Source organism: Procambarus clarkii, chromosome 35, assembly GCF_040958095.1.
Source record: "Procambarus clarkii isolate CNS0578487 chromosome 35, FALCON_Pclarkii_2.0, whole genome shotgun sequence".
Taxonomy (NCBI): Eukaryota; Metazoa; Arthropoda; class Malacostraca; order Decapoda; family Cambaridae; genus Procambarus; species Procambarus clarkii.
The window spans coordinates 37,398,771-37,421,639 of NC_091184.1; the positions used below are offsets into that span (position 1 = coordinate 37,398,771).

At 44.0% G+C, this 22,869-nt stretch overlaps 1 protein-coding gene and 1 non-coding gene across 4 annotated transcripts in view; one reads left to right on the top strand and one right to left on the bottom strand.

Moving 5' to 3' along the window:
• Positions 1-22,869, bottom strand: part of LOC123768412 (PR domain zinc finger protein 15-like) — a 509,712-nt gene that overhangs the window by 46,414 nt on the left and 440,429 nt on the right. For 2 of the 3 annotated variants that reach the window (XM_069336363.1, XM_069336361.1), the window contains exons 1-3: positions 10,103-10,889; positions 7,565-7,638; positions 5,583-5,774 (exon numbers count right to left, since the gene is read on the bottom strand). In XM_069336363.1, coding sequence (XP_069192464.1) covers positions 5,583-5,774; positions 7,565-7,638; positions 10,103-10,118 — 282 coding nt within the window. In that variant the 5' untranslated portion in view covers positions 10,119-10,889. Of the gene's footprint in view, positions 1-5,582; positions 5,775-7,564; positions 7,639-10,102; positions 10,890-22,869 lie in introns of those variants that run through there. The other variant, XM_069336362.1, reaches the window with a different exon arrangement.
• On the top strand, positions 16,736-16,807 carry TRNAQ-UUG (transfer RNA glutamine (anticodon UUG)). Its single transcript has one exon. It is a non-coding gene; the product is annotated as a tRNA-Gln (tRNA).

Consider the following 22,869-nt stretch of genomic DNA (forward strand, 5'->3'; position numbering starts at 1 on the left):
GGCACTCAGACTGTACCAAACGGCCAGCCTCCCTTGGCACAAGGAGGCAAGTGCCCGAGACACAACAAGTGCCTACTGATGCCGGCTCTAGTACTGTTGACCCATCCCATAGTGGTGACAGTACAAGCAACGCCCCTGACAACACACAACAGCCTGATACAACAGTTAAAGAACAGTTGGCAACCTTGCAAGCACAGGTAGCTGAACTGACTGAAATTATACAGGCGCTACGTCAGGCTCCTTCACAAGAGATACAGCAGCCTCTATGCAGCTGTGTCACAGCCGTGGCCCGCGCTGGTAAAGGTTCCTGTGGTGGTGGTGGCGGCGGCGGCAGCAGCGGCGGCGGCGGCGGCGGCAGCAGCAGCAGCAGCAGCAGCAGCAGCAGCAGCAGCAGCAGCGCCGGCGGCGGCGGCGGCGGCGGCAGCAGCAGCGGCAGCGGCGACAGCAGCGGCGACAACGGAGGCGGTGGCAGCGACGTCGTCAGTCAACTCAGGGATGACAACAGTGATAGTGACACAGAAACATTAACTGAAAAAGGAATTCGACCTGCATCAGAATATTTTAAAATGATTCATGACCTTAATGAACGCGCTCAAGCCAAGTACGAGAATGAAAAGGATAATATTCTGCGTGACAGTAATTATGCCATACGACTTACAGAGAGCATTCACTCGCGGACCATCCCGAGTTCCTCAGTGATCAAGAATCTAATGATGTCACCAGATGTTCCTGACGACACCAAACGCCAGGTTGGTGTGGCTCTTTACGTAGTACAGTCACTTATTGACGCATTGTGTAAGTGGGACGAGGACAACAATGGGACCACCAGTCCCAGGGAGGAACAACACCAAGACGATGGCTGCTGTTGACACGAGGACCATTAGGTTTCTCAGTTGGAACATTCGTAGCATCAACAAAAGACTGAATGACCTAATTGCATATGTTACCTGTAACAACATAGATATAATTGCTTTACAGGAGCCCTACACGTCCAATATGATAAACAAAACCCCACCAAAGATCAGAGGGTATGCATCCTATAATAACAGTAACGCCACAGGCCTATTAACTTACGTCAGAAGTGATTTACCGCACATTCTTGTGAGCACGTCACACAATGTACACACACAGTACCATCACTTTCATGTACAAACTACAGCAGGCCACTTTTCATTCCTCAACGTATATGCCAGAAGCCAGAAACTCAATGTAACATTGTTCCCAGATCTAGACAATCATGGGACAATATACATGGGAGATTTTAATGCTAGACATATTACGCTGGGAGACAGTACTAACAACGATAATGGATGCAAATTTATCAAATATGTTTATGACAACAGATTAACCGTGTATACTACGGATACCCAAACTCATTTATTGGGAGGCAGACTTGATTATGTAATGGGTAGAAACCTTGTGCAAGATAGGATGGAATGTTCGTTGGTAAATCACTTAGTTAGTGATCACTATGCAGTTTCTGCTTCCTATGAGGTACAGTGTGATGTACCTAATAGGCATCAGAGACGGAAAATGAATATTCCATATGGCTTGCATGACCACTTTATTAATTGTATATCAAAATGGTATCAAGATTACACAATAACGAATGTACAAGCCTTCTCCAGAGATCTCGTTGATACGATTACTACCTACTACGACACATGGGTGTGTTGGGGAACAGGTCGTAAGCCTAGCAGAAGTGGGCAACACCTGCCACCACCCAAGTGGGTCCTTGACCCCGTATTTGTTAAAGAACATGAACGAGTAAAGCAACTTGGAGATACGTACAAACGAACCAAAGCACAAGGTGACCTGCATGCATTTCTAGTTGCAAATAGAGGTGAGAGACATGAGCAATGTCATACGTAATAAACATTGGGAAGAGTTCCTACAAAGTATAAATGAGCAAACAACACTTGTTGAAGTTTGGGAAAAGATACGGAAAATCTCTAGAAGCAGCCCAACCAAACCGCTGCACCACAGCCCACTAGAACAAGCAAACATCCTCCTTGATCAATGGGCAATAACATCAAGCTACACCTCACTCCCAATTAACATACAGCACAAACTTGATGACACACGCCCCAACAGACAACGAACCATCAATCTTGCCTGTACAGCTATCGACGTGTCGGACCTTAATGATGTAACTGAATGGGAATTAAATCATGCACTAAAGATGGGAAAATCAACTGCTCCTGGAGAGGATGGTATTACTTACAGTCTACTGAGATTAGTCTCACACGTACCAGGTAATCCACTATTAGTGTTGTACAGAATGAGTTTACGTGAAGGAGTATTACCTGATGCTTGGACAAAGAGTGTCATTGTTCCTATCCCCAAACCACACTCAGATAATTATAGACCCATATCTTTAACATCGTGTGTTTGTAAAGTGCTTGAACGTATTGTTCTTAACCGACTCATGTATCGTATACAGGGGCACCTGTCACCCCAACTGTTTTGATTTATGCCTGGGCTCAGTACACAACACTGTTTTGCTGAGTACTTCGCACATATTGAAGCTTCCCCCAAACAGTCTTCATCGACCTAGCAGCAGCTTTTGATACAGCAAACAGAGGAATCATACTGGAACAGCTTGCCGAGCTGGGAATACAAGGAAAATTACTGAAATGGATAAAGGGCTATTTGTCTAATCGAACAGCATATGTTTTGTTTAATGGTGTTAAAAGCACAGAGAGCAAACACTTTGAACTGGGAACTCCACAAGGAGGGGTCCTCAGTCCCTTATTGTTCAACGTTCTGATGCATAAACTTATTAAAGATCTTCCAACTAATAATGAAGACACTGTCATTTGTTATGCTGATGATATATGTTTACAGGCTGCCACCGAGCCTAGAATGCAAGTTCTGCTCGACGCTTTTGCTACTAGAGCTGAGGAATGTGGCCTCCTTATCTCTGTACAGAAAACTCGTGCCCTCATTCCATGTGGTATTCCACCACCCAATTATCATATAGATGGGCGAGCACTTGAGAACTGCGAGTCTTACAGATACCTTGGTGTCCCCATTAACGACCCTGGGTACCTTTCTTCTCTCAAGAGGAGACTTTGGGAGAGATTAAAGCCCTTGCGGGTCCTTGTTGGTGTCAATCATGGGCTTAACGTGAGACTTGCTAGAATGTTTTATGTATCATTTATACGCTCTGTGATTGACTACAATGCTCTACATCTCACACTGTATACTGACAAAGAGCTGAAATCTCTTGAAACCTTGCAAAATGAAGCTATGCGTCTCATCCTTGGGGCTCCAAAGTCCACGAGAATAGTTAACATGAGAGCAGAGTTAAAATTACCTACCATAAGTGAGAGAATCTTGTCTATTAGCACAGTTTTCGGCGTGAAGGCATTGAGTAGATCTAGACAACACATGAAGTTTCAAGCTAAACTTTCTAATATGCTACACTCACCTGAGGTCTATAGAAGAAGAACGAAATCTGATTATGTATATTGGTTCTACAAGGTAGCCAACTCCATCAAAATATTAAATATGTACCCAACTCGACTAATGATTAATCAGCCAATTACTCCATGGGATAACTGGGATCTATCAGTTGATTTTGTAAATGCGCCCAAGAAAGATAGTGTGCACACTACATTATTAAAACAGTTAACACTGAAAAGCATCACTGAAAGTACTCAGAGTATGGGTAACGATGTTTATCAGTGCTATACCGACGGCTCTGTAGAAGAAGGTGGACGATGTACCGGATGTGCATGTAACATATTTGAACAATCTTCTCTCGTACATACAGCAATGAAGCGCGTCAATGACTGGGCAAGTACAACTCAAACCGAACTTGCAGGCATATACCTTGCCACTGAATTTTTAAAAGACAAAGGCAGTGGACTTATATACAGTACTGTGACTCGCAGAGTGCACTCCTGGCATTGAACGCACATAGTAGTGACACCCAGAAAATAGTCAGTGATATTCGAATGAATGTTTTAGCTGCCAAAGAAAACAGATTTGAGATTAAATTCCTATGGATACCATCACATGTTGGCATCTCAAGGCATGACACTGTTGATATGCTTGCTAAGTCAGCTTGCAGAAAACCAGTGGTAGAAATTGATATGGGTGTTTCATTAGCAGTGACAAAGAGAATACTTAAACAAATATCTAATGAAAATCTCACCGACCTAACAAATTCTCAAAGACCTGAAAGTTGTAGCATTAAATATTATGATAGATATCGTGAGGAGACATTCACATATGGGACTAATAGAACAAGAACCCGGCAATGTGATGTTATAGTGGCCAGAATACGCCTGGGATATAGACGTATCTGGCAGCTTTCTCAAAACCCAAATGTCGAGTACACAATGTGTCAACTTTGTGAAAGAGAAAACATGCACTCTCTTGAACATTATATTGTAGAATGTCCCATACTGACTGACTTTCGCCCTCCTGGGCTAAGGTATGCTGAACTCTGTAGTTACTATATGAGTACTGGAACACTTGATGATATATTGGACTTGTATCCAAAATTGACCATGTAATGTATCAATCATACAATGTATGTATGTGATGTAACTATATAACCTGAGCTTGTAAAAGCACCTTCATCACCTTCAGTGATTAAGTGCTTAATTGCACACTAGTTTCTTTATCAGCTACCTCACCCTGTCAGGGTAAATGAGACAAATGTATGTGAATGCATGTATGTGTGTATATATGTATGTGTATGTGTGTGTGTGTGTATGTATATGTATGGGTATAAAGCAAATATGGAAGCTGATCAGAATTACATTTCACCTTTGTGAATGTACATTAATGACACTATGTAAAAGACACATCTAATACTTTATGTAGGGCGTACGTAAATCTGTGTATCTTTGTATTTACGTATGTAGGTTAGCTTAGCATTTTAAAAGCACCGAATCACCTTCTGTGGTTGAGTGTTCAATAAACCCTTGAACTGTATGTTTAACACTTCTCTAACCCTGTCCATGGAGGACAGAAGAAAATGTATATATGCTGGTTAGCATTGTAAATGTGTGGCCACGTCTGTGGTAGAAAAAAAAAAAAAAAAAAAAAAAAAAAAAAAAATGCTCACATTGTTACACAGATGAAACAGAAAGGCATGGGGGGAAGCATTCGCACAATATGAGATTATACATTTGTAATGCTCTTGCACACATATACTAGATATTCATTAAACTATGTAACTCAAGGGACATAGATGAAACTGATCATTAAATTTCAGTGAGTAATTAAGCAATGCAAGAATGTCTCAAAGTGTAGTTTGCAACATAGTATATGGCTTTTTCTATACTAAATCAAACCCAAAAAATATATTAACCTAGTTAATATACAGTACACAGTATTGAGTCACATACAGTATTTAGCTATACTTTTGTGTATCATCTTTGATGATGCTTGTGTATAGTGGTCACACATTTCCTCTGAAGAATTTACTGTATTTAAACAATATAACATTTTCTATCAACTATTCTATAAAATAAAGAAGCACCTACAGTAAACAAAAACAAAAATGTTTACATTATGCAGTGAAACATAAGGGTACAGTTAAAATTTCCAATTAGCTTGCAAACCTTAAGAGGGAAAGATGTGGCAGGGTCGAGGTGAGGCGTGTGTGGAGCTACGAGGGGCCCCAGCCTGGTAAATTTGGCTACCCGCTGAATAGAAACAACCAGATGTTGTCCCTTCGGACCATCTTCCAGTTGCACCCATGATGGAAGAGACCGATAAGCCAGCTGCTGCCCAATGTCTTCATCTTGTTTAGCCTGAGATGAAAATAATACTTAAAAGATTGTAAAATGACATACTGTATCTAAAAATATTCTTTGCAATAAGGTTATGCAGAGTAATATAGAATCCAACTCAACATTAGGGTAAAAAATGTGTTAAGAGTAAGCAAGCCCAGTAGCTACCCTTGGCTTACACTCATCATTACTTGTGTGGCTCAGCAATACCAGGTACCGGTGAGACTTGTCCACCTACCAGGAACAAGGGACTTTGCAATTTTCCTATGCTCACTATGTAGTGGGAACCATATGGGGTTCAGGAAGCACAAGTTAAATACACAACAAAACAGTTTTTAAAGGTAAACACATCACAAATGAATTTTGATCTCCACTTGCTCAAATGACTGCAGCACAGTCAGTGTAAATGTAAGGAGACTAGTCGAGAAATACTGTATTGTTTTTAATATCTCAATTAGCAATCAGGTGAGCAAACTGGCAGTGAGAACACTAATAGGCAGTCCTAATGGTGCAAATTAGATTGGAAGGGCTTTGAGGGTTTACATATGAACTAGAAATTTCAGTCAGGATTGAAAATTTATCCAGTGCCTCCCTAAATATAATATGACCCACAGACACATTTGAAAACATGTCTGCTGTGTCATGCAAAATGCTGACCTGCTCTTACTGTGCATTATCATGTCCATGGCATCAGAAAATATCTTGCAGTAGGGAGCAACCGTTTAAAATAGCTCCAAATATGCTCTGAGAAATTTAAGAGTTCTTGAGGTATTTAAAAGGATATTACAAGACAAGGATGGTGAGCTGCAAAGAGGCAATACATTTTTAAATTAACAGGTCTGATTGAATTCTGTAAAACAGATCTCGCAAGCTATGCCCCAATAACTTGCAAATACCCACATGGGCAATTAATAGGATACAACAATAACAAACTACTATATAGTTCCAAGATTAATTGTTACTGGCTTAAAGACTTGAAATAAGATAATAAATGTAAAATGTCTCAACTACAGTACTATTATCATCTACAATCTCAACTATTAATAGTATATTTGATATTTCTTTTTCTTGGCTTATAAGGCAAGAAAAAACAGCGTTGATTGTAATGAAATGCTAGTTTCTGGGCGAGCCCCCGGAGGCTCCCTGAAACTATCCGAACTGATGTAAGCGTTACATTAGTTGGGGTCATCAGTCAAGAGTCCTTTAGCCTACCAGGGACCATGAGCCAAAACCTGGCCCCCTCAGTGAGGCATAGGGAGCAATGGCCTATGAGCCAATCGTGCCTAACCCCCCCCACACCCTAACAAGGGGGTAGCACTAATGAAGGAGGAGCTAGTTGGATGATGTGCTGCTTGTTTGTTTTCTTTCTGGGAGAGAGATTTTGCTCTTTTGAGGATGTTGCTTGCAAAATGTAACCATACAGTGGTCTGTTCTGAATCACCTACATTTCTGGGTTCTTCCCCCAGTCGATGGCAAGTATGACATACTTTAAATGTAAAGTGCTCATAGCCCATTGCTCCCTGCACTTCTCTGAGGAGGGCCAGGTTCTGCCTCGTGATCCCCGGGATGCTAAAGAACTCTGTGACTGATGATCCCAACTAATATAGCACTACTATATTAGTTATATATCAGTTCGGATAGCTTCAGGAAGCCAACGGGGCTTCCCCCAGAAAAAATTATTTTGATATTCAGTACACAGAAAAATCAAACATTGCAATATTATAAACGCTATGCTACAAAAAACATTTGAGGCAGAGTACTGTATTCCATAAGGTATGCATTATAGATTATCAAGAAGAAAGTATACTCACTGGATGATCAAGCTGAGAGAACATAGGACAGTTGCATGCTGCATGATCATCTCCACAGAGGTCGCACATTCCATCTGTAAATTACATTGTATCAATATAAGACATCTATAATTAGCCTAGAACCTGTACCATGTAAAAAGCAAAACCATATAAAAAAGTAAAAATATAAAATACAGTACAGTACTGCAATGTGTGTCATCTACAAAATTAATGCCTGCCTTCGGTTCTTCCCAGTGCAGCATCAACTTTGAAAATTCACATATAATACCAGGACATGTTTTCTGGAATGAATCCCACAGTAGGTCTACAAACTTAGCTTGGCTACAATCATGCCTTAAGTCAGATCAGAATCTGACTTACTCTACGAGACTAGGGAAGCAGGGGGGACAAGTTCTGCTGGTTCAACATTAACCATCATTCTTGTGGATCCCTCAACAAGTTGGCTTAGAATGTTTCTGACTGATGGCATCTGATCTTTTACCTCCAAAGCCACCTCCCACAAAAAACAAAAGTGCTGAAGTAACAGCTAAAATATGAATACTTTATTGGGCAGTACTGTAATTAAAAAACAGGCTGATATTAAAACAATGGTACATCTCTAGTAACTTGTACCATCCTACTGCTTATGAAATTGTGAAACTAAATACTATGCATATTAGTGGTTTTGCAAGAATGTAAAAATGCCAATACAGTATTCTGTAATCTCTCAAACCCAGGATTTGGACCTATACGCTGGGTATTCCCAGATGCACGATCTAGATGACTACGCCACGACATGGTCAAAAGAAATGCAACCTGGGAAACTACTGCACTCTCAAGGATTCCCGAGGCTTCCACTGAAGCCGAACCGAACGGTTTCACACAATTCCCCCATGCACTCTGGCTCTGTCGTCCAGTAATTCTACCTCTGATGCCCTTCTTTCAATACACGGAGAAATCACATTATCGTGATATACGTATCAATGAGAAAGTCCATAGGAGCCGTTTTGAGGATTCGAACCTAAGCGCTGAGTATTCCCAGAGGCACATCCTAGACGACTATGCCACAACATGGTCAACTGTGGATTGACCTGACACAGGGATATTATGCAAAACCCTGGTTTGACTACAGTGGAAGCCTCAGGAATCCTTGAGGGTGCAGTAGTACCCCAGGTTGCAATTCTTTTGACCATGTTGTGGCGTAGTCATCTAGAGCGTGCCTCTGGGAATACTCAGTGCATAGGTTCGAATCCTCATCATGGCTCCCGTGGATTTTCTCATTATTATTACTAATAGGATGATTTACACTTATCACAGTGGCTATCTTTAGGCCAAATACTTCATTCACCACCATGTTATTTACATTCTGCAGGGAAAATAATAATACTGGTAGTAGCAAGACAAAATAGAAAAATGACAGTGATGAGTTAGCTGTTTCCACTCTCATAATTTTAGCAAAATTAAATCTCACCTAATGAAACCAGAGTCCATTCAAAATTACTCAAAGCCACCTAGAATTATGCAAACAGAGCCCAAGTAAATCATATGTTACTGTATACTGGTAATAAATGTAAAATAAAACAATTTGTACTGTACTTACAAGATTATTTTCGAAAGAAAATTACAAAACTAGAATGGTGCGCATATGGTACAAGGAAATAGAGGTTCTAAGATTGTCTATTTTTCTTTCTTTAAGCATTTGTGCCACCCATTTTCTTCATAGTTCATACACAAATTTGCTGTCTTAGAAAAATACAATTTTCACAAGCATTTGATCATTATTTATGAAACTAAGTTGCTTTGGGTAATTGGACATGTTACCCAAATTATTTTTAGGTAACATGTATTTTTGGGTAAAAACTCTGGCTTAAAATTCACACACATCCTCACAGCTGAGTGGGAAGCACTCTGGAGTCATAGTCCTAAGGGCCCAGTTTTGATTCATGATTGAGACAAACAAATGGGCACAGTTTCTTTTACCTGTTGTCTATATTTACATAGCAGTAAACAGGTACCTAGAAGTTACACAGCTGCTATGGGCTGCATCCTGGGGATGGGGGCGTGTCATAGAAATATATAGCAGACATGATAGAGGAAAACTAGTTATTTATTTATTTATTTATTTATTTATATATATACAAGAAGGTACATTGGGTTTGTGAGAATACATTGGATAGTACAGTATTTACATTCTTGTAAAGCCACTAGTACGCACAGCGTTTCGGGCAGGTCCTTAATCTAGCAGATAATTTTAAGTAGGTAATTTCAATCAGAATTGATAAATGATAAAGATACATTACAAGAGAAAAATGAGATGAGAGAGATAAGTAGGTATATTAAAGCACATTGTTATATTAAAGCTCTGATTGATTACATTGACAGCTTGATTAGTAATTTAAACAAGGTTAATAGACACCATACAGCATACTAGTTTAAAAAGCAGAATATTAGACAACAGATGGTTAGAAAGGCAGGGTCCTAGAGCTAGCAGCTCAATCCTGCAGGCACAAATAGTAAATTACACACACACTAAAACTATGGTTATATTATGCAACTTACTCTGAAACTGTGTCATTATTGCTTATGGAGTTCACAATGGCACTTGGTTTGAAGGATTTGCCTAACAGCAGTAGGAAGAATTTGTCTTCAGCTCCTGGCCTCCCATCCCTCAACCCTCAACTCGACGGATGTGACAGCATCTATACATTACTGTTCAGACTGACAGACAACTTCCTTGCGATATGCCTTCTTTATTATTTTAGTTAGCACTTCGTGTTCCAGCGAGCCAGTGTGGTGAGGCAGGACTCCAGGCACCTCCTCCTCTGTCCTCGTTGTAGTAGGGTTAAGGGCAGCGGCTGCACAGGGCCGTATGTACCTTGATATTCCCATAAGTTGGGAAATAAATCTTAAGCCCGGAGGCTATGCAATGAAAAGGGGAAACTGCTGTGCCTTACGGCCGATAAATGCACAGCACGGAGATACCCAGGTGTGCCTGGGGAGGCCTGAGCCACCACCCAGTCACTGTTTCCTGGGAATGTGTTTGTGTGTTTAGAGAAATATATGTAGTAGATATGTAGGTCTAAGAGCTAATAGCTCGATTCAGCAGACACAAATAGTAAATACACACAACCAACTGCAAGACTGTCAATCAGCACCCAGTGACCCCAGACGACAATGCGTCAGGCGTCCAGTGAGTAGCCAGAATAAAGTCGAAGCCAAACGGCTAAAGCACTAATGCCCCACACTCCCTGATACCCAAATGGGCAAAGTTAAGTGCCGTGTTGTAGGTGCCCAGAGCAGCGGCAGCCAGCCAGCTGCCCGCTGGACGCTACCGATGTAAACACAGTGAGGTGAGGGAGCATGTATGTTTATTTATTAATTTATTTATATATATTTATACAAAAAGGGACCTTGGGATTATGAGAGTACATAGCATTTAAGGTTTTATATTCTTTTGAAGCCACTAACACGCATTGCGTTTCGGGCAGATCCTTAATTTAATCTAAAAAAAAAAGTTCGTTTATTGGAATAATAAATTACATCTCTAGCCCTTTGAGATGTATTTTTTTGGTCTCAATAAACGTACCTACTTTCTCACTGTGTTTACATCAGTATTCTCAAACTCGTGAATTATCTTATTTCATTATTTGCATGATTTTTTATTTTCTGATCAGGGGAAGGAAGACACCAACTCATGGGGGCGTAAGTTTATTGACATGATAAATAATTCTGCAGAAGTAAAACAGACTTCTAAATAGGACTTAACAAATGTATAACATAGCCGTGGCTAACTCAAAGTACACGAAACATCTTAAATTGTACACCCGTAGTAAAATAACGTAATCTTATAGCCTAGTAACAAACTCTGCAGAAACCTAATGTCCTAATGTCTAGAATTAGCAGTGAGGCGAATGTAACAAATCTAATTCTAAGTATAACAGGACACCAAAGTGAACAACATAACATAAGGGAAACCCTAGCTGGAGAATAATCAGGCGGCAGAAAAACATAGTGACTGGGGAAGCCTGATATGTATTTGGAGAAGAAAATAACCCCAGGCCAAAGGCCGAGCCGCCAAGGAAGAAGGAATTACCTGACAAGGTAGGGCTTACTAGTAAAATGGCTGTAAAGTCAAAGTATTAGCTGCGGACAGCGGAACACTTGGGGACGGGCGCTGCACCCCCACCCCGCAGGCCAGCAGGACGGACCCCCCCCCCCCCCCCCGAAGGGCGAGTGCCCGCTGGCCGCGAGGGAAATTCAGGGTGGCCAAGCAACTACACTACCGAACTGGGAAGGAAACGACACTCTCGCACCTGCCTACCGCGATAGTAGTGTTCTGCAAGCCCTTCTACAGGCGGCTGAGGGCCCCGCCTAGACCAGAAAGAGAGAGGCGTAACCAGTTGGAGCCCAGCCTAGCTCCTCGAAGCCGTAACTTGCGGGTGGCGACGTGGGCGCTGCTCCTGTGTGGGTTCGTCGCGAGGCCGTGCTGGAGGGCATGGGTTGTAGGCAGGGTGCCTCCTTCGGCAGCGTGGGCAGTTGTGCTTGAATGAACATGAGGTGAAAGTGCAGCCGGGTCCCCTCGAGTGGTAGGCGAAGCAGTAGCCCTGGGGTAGCCCAGCTGCCCGGGCGCTGGAGAGAGAAAGCGCTGCCGGGTCCCCTCGAGTGGTAGGCGAAGCAGTAGCCCGGGGGTAGCCCAGCTGCCCGGGCGCTGGAGAGAGAAAGTGCTGCCGGTCGCCCTGCCTCCTGCCTCATCGGCTGAGAAGCGGCCTGGGCGATGCGTTGCACCGAACGAAATTCCAAGTCCAGCCTGTAGTCCAACCATGAACAGCCCGACCTCTCCCTGTCCCATCTGAAGGCCTTATCGTACCACATCCAGTCGTCTTTGAGGGTCGTCTTCATGGTCTTCACGTAACGCGCATAGGTAAACAGCGCCTGAGCCTCCGCTGGGTGCTTCTCGACGTAGATAGTGGCGTAGATGTCAAGGCCATGCGTCCACTGGTCCGGCGTCAGGGGCGGCTGCTTCTTACCAGGCTGCTTTGCGTCAGGGAATGTCGCAGGGTGGGACTCGAAAGAACCTGATTCCCGCTCATAGGCAAGCAAGTGCCCGAGGTCCACATACTTGTTTGCCCAGACCTTCTCCCGAAGGGCTTGCGGGACGTGCACGCCCAAGAGTGGGATGCTGGAGCCCGTGGTCGCCCGGAGTTGCCCCGGCCAGGGGCTAGAAAAAGTGGGGGGGGGGGGGCGCTCTCTCCTCGGGGGACTCGTCGAAGGAGGACGGACTGGAGGAGCTCGCACTTCGCCTCGACGTATGCCCCCTGGCCCTGGCCCGTGGGCGACGGTCGGTGGAGGGGGGCAGGGCGGCTGTGGCAGCCGCGGCAGGGTCGGCCTCGGAGGTCCCCATGGCCGGAAGGCTTGTGGCGTGAGAGGGCCCTCGGGCCTGCGCGATGAGCGCCTGCAGCGTCGTCCAATCGTCGGCCGACAGGGGTGGAGGCTGCGACGCTGTGCCACCCGCCGCTATGCCAGCAGTGGGCCTCTGGGATGTGTGGTCGCCGTCCGTATCAGAGCCGCCCGAGGAGGGGGAGGCGAAACGGGCGGGCTTCGTCCTGGCCCTGGCCGGCTGCGTCCTTGCACCACTGCGCTGTTGTCCTCGCGTCGACGCCGCCCGAGCCCTCTTCCGTGTTGCAGTTGCTGCATGATCCGGCTTCTCGCCACTGTGGAAAGGTGAAAACGTAAGCAATGGGCACTGCTTTAACACTGCAAAAGTGTTATTAAGTAAATACCGGGCATAACTGAAGCTGGACTATGTAACAAATTAATTTTAGAAAACTTAAATAATATAAATAACATAGTGAGGCCAAAACAGCAAGAGAGGCATGAGGCTTAAGCAGTGCTAGAAAACAGAATAAATAGCGGAGTAAATACAAGACAAACTGAAACTGAACAAGTAAATAGCTTAAGACCGTATTATAATATACTTATATTTAAGCTGAACAAATAAAAGATAATATATACTTGCATTTAAGCTGAACAAATAAAAGAGTAAACAGTGATAGTCATGGATAATTTGGGTAGAATAAATCAGGACTATACAAGGTATAGGATGGTTAGGTTAAACAGTAATATATGCATGGTATAGTTTGGATAGATTAAAGCTAATGTTCATGGGATAGATTGGTTAATTAAACAGTACTTATTCATGGAATAGTTGGTCTAGATTAAAACAATAATGGTCTCAAAAGTGAAAACAAAATTATTTGCGTATCCCACAGCAATGGACACTGCCTTAACGCTGCAACAGGATTAGTAAGTAAATACAAGGCATAACTGAAAGCTGAACAAAGTAATAAATTAATTTATGGAAAATTAAATAAATGATAACATGGCGTAGCTCAACGCTTCTTGAATCGTGGACCGGGACGGGAGAGGGAGTGAGAGCGAGACCTGACTTTCCGCGCTTTTTATGCCACCCAGGCTGGCCGCACCGCGCCTTGCGGAACGCGATGCGCAATTGTCTCTTCCTTCCCCATCAGAAACTCCACCGCCTTTCGTCAAAAGGCAGTGGCCATATCTCATCCAACCCCCACAAAGCTAAACAGTCCCAGAGCACAACCAAACTCCATTCCTAGCTCGACCAAACAAAAATCTGCTTAGAGCTACCTAAAGTAGCTCTAAGCTAATTTAGGCAATTTTAGGCTAATTTAGGTAGTAGCTCTACCTAAAGTAGTTGGTCGCTACCCCGTAGCGACCAACCGACACAGAGACTCCCTGCCTAAAATTATTTGAACAACGTATTGAAATTCCTAGCGTATAGCGCCAGGAATGTGTAAATTAATATTTATATGCATTATAGGCCTTTCTAAAGTAATTTATAGATCTGAATATCATATATTGTCTAACAAACGAATTATTTAAGTTAAGATTTTAATTATGCCAGATACAATTAAGTCTCATCGCACACAAGAAGATTCGTCGGCGGATTTTTTTTTTTATTTATATATAAAAAAGAGTTTTTAAATTCTTGTAAAGCCACTATAGCATGCATAGCGTTTCGGGCAGGTCCTTAATCCTAATGTTTATCCCGGAGTATGACCCGCCAAATCGTTTAACAACCTATTCTCTGTCGGGTGAACAGTTAAGGATTGTCGTCCGGTCAGTCCTTCCCGGCCAGGATCAAAGGGCTTGTAACGGTTCTATTGTTACGTAAAGTATGGTGACAAATAAACACAGACACTAAGATACTATATATATATTTGGTCGAATATACAGAAGTACACAGGTGATACTTTGGTGTGAGTTGAGCGCACTGAGCGTCGGTACAGTATCTCGCAAGTGTCTGCTCTAGACCACACTTGAAAGTAGATTAGTTAATGTTTGCTATTCTGCTGCTTATATGCTCGGGCAACACCTCACCGTGTTGCCCGGGCAACGCCTCACCTCATTCATCTCCAAAGGTTGACAGGAATATTAACAATGCATTTGGAGCGAGTATATTATTGGGATAATCTACTCGCTACAAGCGTGTAGGGTTCGGTGTTCTATGAACGAAAAGGACATGAGTAGTTTAAATTGCGAACGCATACCAACGAATAACGCTAGTATCTATATAACAAATTTATTGTCATGTGGAATTGATTTAACTTCCAGACACTTTTTTTAATAAATATTAAATATTTTGTGGCTGTTTATGAAAAATATTATTATAAATACACATTCTACTTGTTAATATTACCAATTAAATTTGCGACAATTTGAGCCATGAAATACGACGACTGGATCACTGTGTACAGGAAGCTGATATGGCAGCAAACACTCTCCAGGCGACCATATATCTTGGATAAGTCGCTCCACAAAATTGTCGCTTGGACCGTCGACATCCTATGGCGTCACCTCTCACATATTTACGTCTCATTTCGTTATGAAATTAGATTATTTCATAGTAAAAATAGGTTTGATCATGTTCTACGTGTAGCACCAACATTATAGTAAGTAAATATACCATATTTCTTCATTACTTACGTAATGCTAGGACGATTTGTGTAGTTTTGGGCCGATTTGGGTAATTCTATGGACCCTCTAATAACAGTCCTTTCCTGCCTAAAGAGTCCTTTTTATCCACCTAGGAAGATCGTAGGTGGCCCAAACTGTAATTTAAATTAAGAAGGAACGAGTCTTGCACACAATCTTGCATAATATTTGGCTGTAAATGGATAAATTGTGGCAGATTGCTAAACAAAATGGCGCCCGGGTAGACAACAACACATCGCTTCCTCGCAGTCCCCGTGGTGAAGTGGTAAGACACTCGCCTGGCGTTTCGCAAACGCTTTTTCCTGGGTTCGTATCCTGGCCGGGGAAGATTTACTGAGCGTCAATCCTTAACTGTAGCCTCTGTTTACCTAACAGTAAAATGGGTACCTGGTTGCTAAAACGATTTGGCACGTTCGTATTCCGGGGAATATTAAGCACAAGACACAAGACACTGACACAAGAGAACAAGCTTAGCTTAGCTACGAAACACACACACACACACATGGTGTCAGCAAGGCGGACAGCCCGCCTGCTGTCATAACTCGCTTTATATTCCATATTTCTAAACTTTTTCCTTCACCTGCACTTCCCAATCTTCTTTACTTACAAAAATAGATGGCAAGGGGTGTAAACAGTGTGTGGAGGAGGGAATGTGGGTGGGGAGGGACCAGCCATGGGAGAGACGACCCATGGGAGAGACCAGTCATGGGAGGGACCAGCCATAATACAGGCAGCATAAGCCAAACTGACTAACGTTTGAATAACATTAAGGAATTTGGACGAAGGATTCTTCCGAGCGTTTATGTAATTCCTACACCAACTCCAATCTTCATTATGCAGCCCCGGCATGGAACCCCCTACCTGAAAGACTCAAAACAAACCCTGGGATGCAGAGTGAGAGAGAGGTGAGATGAGAGAGATGAGAGAGAGAGAGAGATGAGAGAGATGAGAGAGAGATGAGAGAGAGATGAGAGAGAGATGAGAGAGAGAGAGAGAGAGAGAGAGAGAGAGAGAGAGAGAGAGAGAGAGAGAGAGAGAGAGAGAGAGAGAGAGAGAGAGAGAGAGAGAGAGAGAGAGAGAGAGAAAGAGAGTGACAGACAGACAGAGACAAAGAGAGTGTACCATGGGAGAGTGAGAACAGTAGTCAACTTGGTAACTCAGCACAGCGGTCCTATGGTGTAATGGTTAGCACTCTGGACTTTGAATCCAGCGATCCGAGTTCGAGTCTCGGTAGGACCTGGTTCTTCGGAACGTTTATGCAGTCCCCGTGGTGTAGTGGTTAAGACACTCGCCTAGTGTTTCGCGAGCGCTTTGTCCTGGGTTCGTATCCTTTCCGGGGAGGATTTACTGGGCGCAAATCCTTAACTGTAGCCTCTGTTTAACTCAACAGTAAAATGTGTACTTGGTTGTTAAACGATTTTTCGCGGGGTCGTATTCCAGGGAACATAAGATTAAGGACTTGTCCGAAACGCTACGCGTGCTAGTGGCTGTACAAGAATGTAAAAACCTCTTTTATATATCTATATAATCTATGTAAATGAAAATGGAAATGTTCGTTTGTGCATAACCGCTAATCTCCGAAAGTTCTTCACCGATTGCTTTGAAATTTTCACACAACGTTCCATTCGCATCCGGCCAGGTTTTTATATACATACTATATAGATGTCACGTCTGTGACGGTAAAAAAAACATGCTTTTTCTGAAAAACTGTGTTTTTCATGTGAGGAAAATCTTCGAAACCTCTTTACCGATTGCTTTGAAATTTTGACACAACGTTGCATTTGAATAGGCGCGTCTTTTTATATATCTACTATATACATGCCTTATCTGTGACAGGAAAAAAACATTTTTTTTTTAACAGCGCCATCTGTTGGATGTAAGAGCCACACACGCTGTAATCTCCGAAAGTTCTTCACCGATTGCTTTGAAATTTTGACACAACGTTGCATTCGAATAGACGCATCGTTTTATATGCCTACTATATAGATATACCTGTGACAGGTAAAAACATACGTTTTTTTTTTTTAAACAGCGCCATCTGTTACACATAATAGCAACATGAACACTATTCTAAAAATGTCACGAATTCCATTTCAATGTTTCCAATTGCATTGATAAATTTTATTTTCATAGATTTCGAATTATTTGATTTTTTATTGAATTATTTTGTGTGACATTGTGTTGGAATTGAGCTGTGTTGTTTACCATACCGTTCATTTCGTAAGTATAAGTATAGATGCCACACCTGTGACAGCTAGAACTATGCTTTTCTTGATAAACAGCGCCATCTGTTGCATGTAAGAGCAATACACATGCTATAATAAACATGTTACAATTCCATTTCAATGTTTCTTATTGCATTGATAAATTCAATTTTCATAGATTTTGATTTATTTTCATTTTGATTCAATTATTTTGTGTGAATTGCGTTGGAATTGAGCTGTGTTGTTTACCATACTGTTCATTTCGTGAGTATAGTTTATTTTTTATTTTTTTCATATTTTCATTTCATTTTTTAACTGTTTTTCTTATATTTCTGTGATGGGAACATCAGACCATTTGGGAAGGCATCGGACGAGGGAGTGGGGAATGGTGGGGATGACGAGGGGATGGGGGAATGGAGAATGGTGGGGAGGACAGAGGGACAGGGGAGTGGGGCGTGGTGGGAAGGAAGAGGGGATGGTGGAGTGGGGAATGGTCGGGAGGACAAGGGGACAGTGGCGTGGGAAATGGTTGGGAGACCGAGGGGACGGGTGAGGGGAAAATGGTGGGGAGGACTGGGGGACAGGGAAGGTTGCTGTGGCTCAGCAACGCACATGTGTTGCTGAGCCACAGCAACGCGTGGCCGGGTACTGCTAGTAAATAATAAAAAATTAAAAAAAACCCCGAGGCTTGGTGGAATGCCGCGAAGCATGCCTTAAGCTCACATAACCAGAGAAGTGATTGGTAGTGGCTCAGGTGCTCATCCAATCAGCGACGAGCTTTCTGTGATATCTTCGGCGGGCACCGAGCCCGCCCCAGGGAGCGAAGCCCTGCTCACTGCTCAGCTAGACTCCGGACGAGGAGGTTGTGACCTTCGGGCGCTCTGACGAAAATCGACAGATTTGGATCTTAAGTGGCGAGTTGAGCTAAGAGGAGAGGCAACAGGACTTCGACCACACCTGAGACGCCATTTCTGGAAGAAGGTCGGAAAGAGTATTGTCGACGAAAGAGCCTGCTGAGAGTACAAGTAAACAATTATCCCAAGAAGGAACCAAGCTGGGAAGGGTATGTAGCACTGCTGAGAGTGCAAGGCACTCGATATCGTATCGGATTCAGTGAAGGGAGCTGCAGATACCTTCATTTGTAATATGGTGGGTCACCGCGAATGGACTGACCGTTTAGTTCATTTATTATGCACCCCATACTCATCATGTGGGCGGTAGTGGAAAGGGTTACAGAGGCACATAATAGGCTCAGGGACTGAACCCGCACAATTCATTTAGCTAAGCAAGATACAGTTTTGATGAGCTAGTCTAGTGACAGTCCCGACCAGTGAGCGTCGGAAGTAGTAACGACCCAGTGTGTGGAGATCACCAAGTAGTAGCCACTGAAGAATCTATTGAAGACACGACCAAGGTCACAGTAAACAAATGCTACTTTGATTTTCGTCTGCGAAGAGGCAAGTGAAATGTCGACCGTGACTCTAGCAACGGAAGGTTTTACTTAACTGCGCCAACGAAGAGGCTGTGGACATTCGTGCATCGATGTTAAACAGTTCTAAAGTAACCAGTGAAGTGAGCGAGTGCAGCGGAATTTAATATCTTTGGATAACTAATCAAGACAGCGAACAGACTGTGACGACGCCCTGTATCTAAACTGACCTAACTAGTGAAGTTTAGTTATCATAATATTTCCTTCCATGGCAGTGAATCAACGCACTGGGCATTGACATAAGGCTGCCAGGAAAAGGTACATCCCGCAGAGCGACGAAGGTCAAGGAAGGTCCATTGTTGACACCAGCGTTGGTCGCCCCATTGGACGCGTCCCTCTGGTGCGACGAGAGGCTCGGCGCCACGTCTCTGTTACCCGAGGAAGGAAGAGGAAGGACAAGGATATACGTGTGACACCAGGGAACAGCTACCACCGCCGTCAACCACTACAACCAGCGTCAACCACTACCACAACCGTCAACCACTACAACCGCCGTCAACCACTACAACCACCACTATTACCACAGGTCGTTGTGACATCGCCTCTGCTACCATTATACCACCACCATCGACCATGCAATTATAATAAGACAATATCGAGGCACAAAGAGAGAGAGAGAGAGAGAGAGAGAGAGAGAGAGAGAGAGAGAGAGAGAGAGAGAGAGAGAGAGAGAGAGAGAGAGAGAGAGAGAGAGAGAGAGAGAGAGGGGGGAGGGAGAGAGAAAGGGAAGAAGGGAGGGAGAAGGAGAGAGACAGAGAGAGAGAGAGAGAGGTGGGGGGGAGGGAGAGAGAAAGGGAAGAAGGGAGGGAGAGGGAGAGAGACAGAAAGAGAGAGAGAGGTGGGGGGGAGGGAGAGAGAAAGGGAAGAAGGGAGGGAGAGGGAGAGAGACAGAGAGAGACAGAGAGAGAGAGAGGTGGGGGGCAGGGAGGGAGAGAGGGCTAGCCAACGAACATTCCCGCCTGATAATCTCATTGAAAGTTGCTTGGGCAAATTCTATAAGGGGAAGCTATTACCGAGACAAAGTTAGGAGGACAGAGGTGGCGGCGGTGGTGATATTGCATTCGCGACGTGCCATCCCCGGCCAGATCAAAGACGCATCCCCAATTAAACTTATCTAGGCATGGGACGCCCCAGATTCCTATTGATCAAGCCAATGTAATGACCGCAGCCTCAACAAACACTGATCTCCCTCATCTCCCTGTCACCCTATCCTCCTCCAGCATCCCCCCCCTCACTACCTTGGACCCCCGCCCTTCCCCCATTATGTATATAGGGCGGGAGAGAGGTGGGGTGTTTGGGGGCCAGTCCATATAATATAGTAATAATTCCCATTATCGTGGACAGGAAGCATTATATATATATATATATATATATATATATATATATATATATATATATATATATATATATATATATATATATATATATATATATATATATATATAATTTAAGCTTGTACCGAGGTCCCCCTAATGTTAACCTACTGACCCTCTCCAGAATGCAATCCCACAACAGCTGCCTACCTCTCGGGGGTACTTATTTACTCCTAGGTGAACAGAGATATGAGGTGAAAAGAAATTTGCTGCCGACGTTTCTAGTGGGTGTGGCTAGTGGACTACCCAGGACGCAAGGGGTTCATAAGACAGAGGGCTGGACCAGGACGCAAGAGGTTCATAAGACAGAGGGCTGGACCAGGACGCAAGAGGTTCATAAGACAGAGGGCTGGACCAGGACGCAAGAGGTTCATAAGACAGAGGGCTGGACCAGGACGCAAGAGGTTCATAAGACAGAGGGCTGGACCAGGACGCCAGAGGTTCATAAGACAGAGGGCTGGACCAGGACGCAAGAGGTTCATAAGACAGAGGGCTGGACCAGGACGCAAGAGGTTCATAAGACAGAGGGCTGGACCAGGACGCAAGAGGTTCATAAGACAGAGGGCTGGACCAGGACGCAAGAGGTTCATAAGACAGGGCTGGACCAGGACGCAAGAGGTTCATAAGACAGAGGGCTGGACCAGGACGCAAGAGGTTCATAAGACAGAGGGCTGGACCAGGACGCAAGAGGTTCATAAGACAGAGGGCTGGACCAGGACGCAAGAGGTTCATAAGACAGAGAGCTGGACCAAGGAGCTGTCAAAGGCCTCCCGACGACTCCCGTTCCCTTAGGCAGCGGGCGATATTTGCCACTCGACGGCGTTATACAGCCAGAAATGCCTGGAGTCGCAAGGGCCAACACACTTGTATCTCAGCGCCGGATCCTCGCCCGTCCCGAGTGGTCCCGAATGCCGCCTCTTGCCCCCGTTCCATCAAAGGGTGTCCTCCTGCAGAAGAGAGCTGGAATATTTGTCCCTAGTGAGGGTATAGTGTCAATTTTAAAGCGGGAAAATTGGTGGCCAAGGTGGACTCTTATATTCACATGTGGCCGGGAGACACTGGCACTGCGTTTGTGGCTCCGGCCGGGGCCAGGCTGGTGATGTATTATGGCCAATAATTATACCAGAATAATAATGGTACACTGTACCGTACACTGAAGAATACTTTATACCATTCATTGAACCCTAAACTGTATTATTCACTGCAGCCTACTCTGTTATGTTCACTGCAGCCTAATCTGTTATATTCACTGCACCGTGAGACATCCCTTACAATTCTCTATATGCACTGTATTCTGCAGTGTAGTACTAATATTTAACTCCAGCCTACCACCACTCTTCCCAGCTCCCTCCTCCTCCTCTCCATCATCTCCCTTTCCCCCCCCCCTCTCTCTCTCCCTTTTCCATTATCTCTCTCTTTCATCTCCCTACCACCCCTTCTCTCCCCCACCCCCCTCTCATCACATAAACAATCTCCCACATGCACCTGTCTATACAAATTCAACCACATAGAAGCTTCCCAAATAAAATATAAATGGCCCCTCACCACAGACACAATTTTTCAATCACAGGCAGAAAGTATTATAGCAAATATTGGATTTTATGAATATTGGGCGAGTGGAGGCCCGAGGCGTGGAGGAGGGTGACTTGTGGGGACCCAAGAGTTCACGGGACACCTGTGGACGACCTAAAAGTTCACTGGACACCTGTGGACGACCTAAAAGTTCACTGGACACCTGTGGAGGACTGTAAGAGTTCACGGGACACCTGTAGAGACCGTAAGAGTTTCCTGGACAGATATTTCTATCTTCCAGTGAGGTGGGGTTCATTTGTTTTAGCCTTCCCTCGTAACTCATTCCTCCCAGAACTGGACTAACGTCTGTGGGTTCACCTCTAACGTTCTTCAGCAGTGTTGTGATGGTTATCTTGAGAAGATTTCGGGGCTTAACGTCCCCGCGGCCCGGTCCTCGACCAGGCCTCCTTTTTGTTACACATCCCCAGGAAGCAGCCCATAGCGTTTTTTTCAGGGACTTTCCTGCGCGGGCCCTAAGCCTCTGGCTGGCCCACTAAGTGTTGCTTGTTTCTGTTTTACTTGGGCGGAGTATGAGTATTTATGACTCGTATGGTCGCTTCAGTAAGATTTTGTCCCACGTGTTTAACAACAACTGCTCTGTTGAATCTTAGTTGAAATCTTAATGGGTTTGTAACTGTGCAGTGTGTTAGATAATGTTCCAAT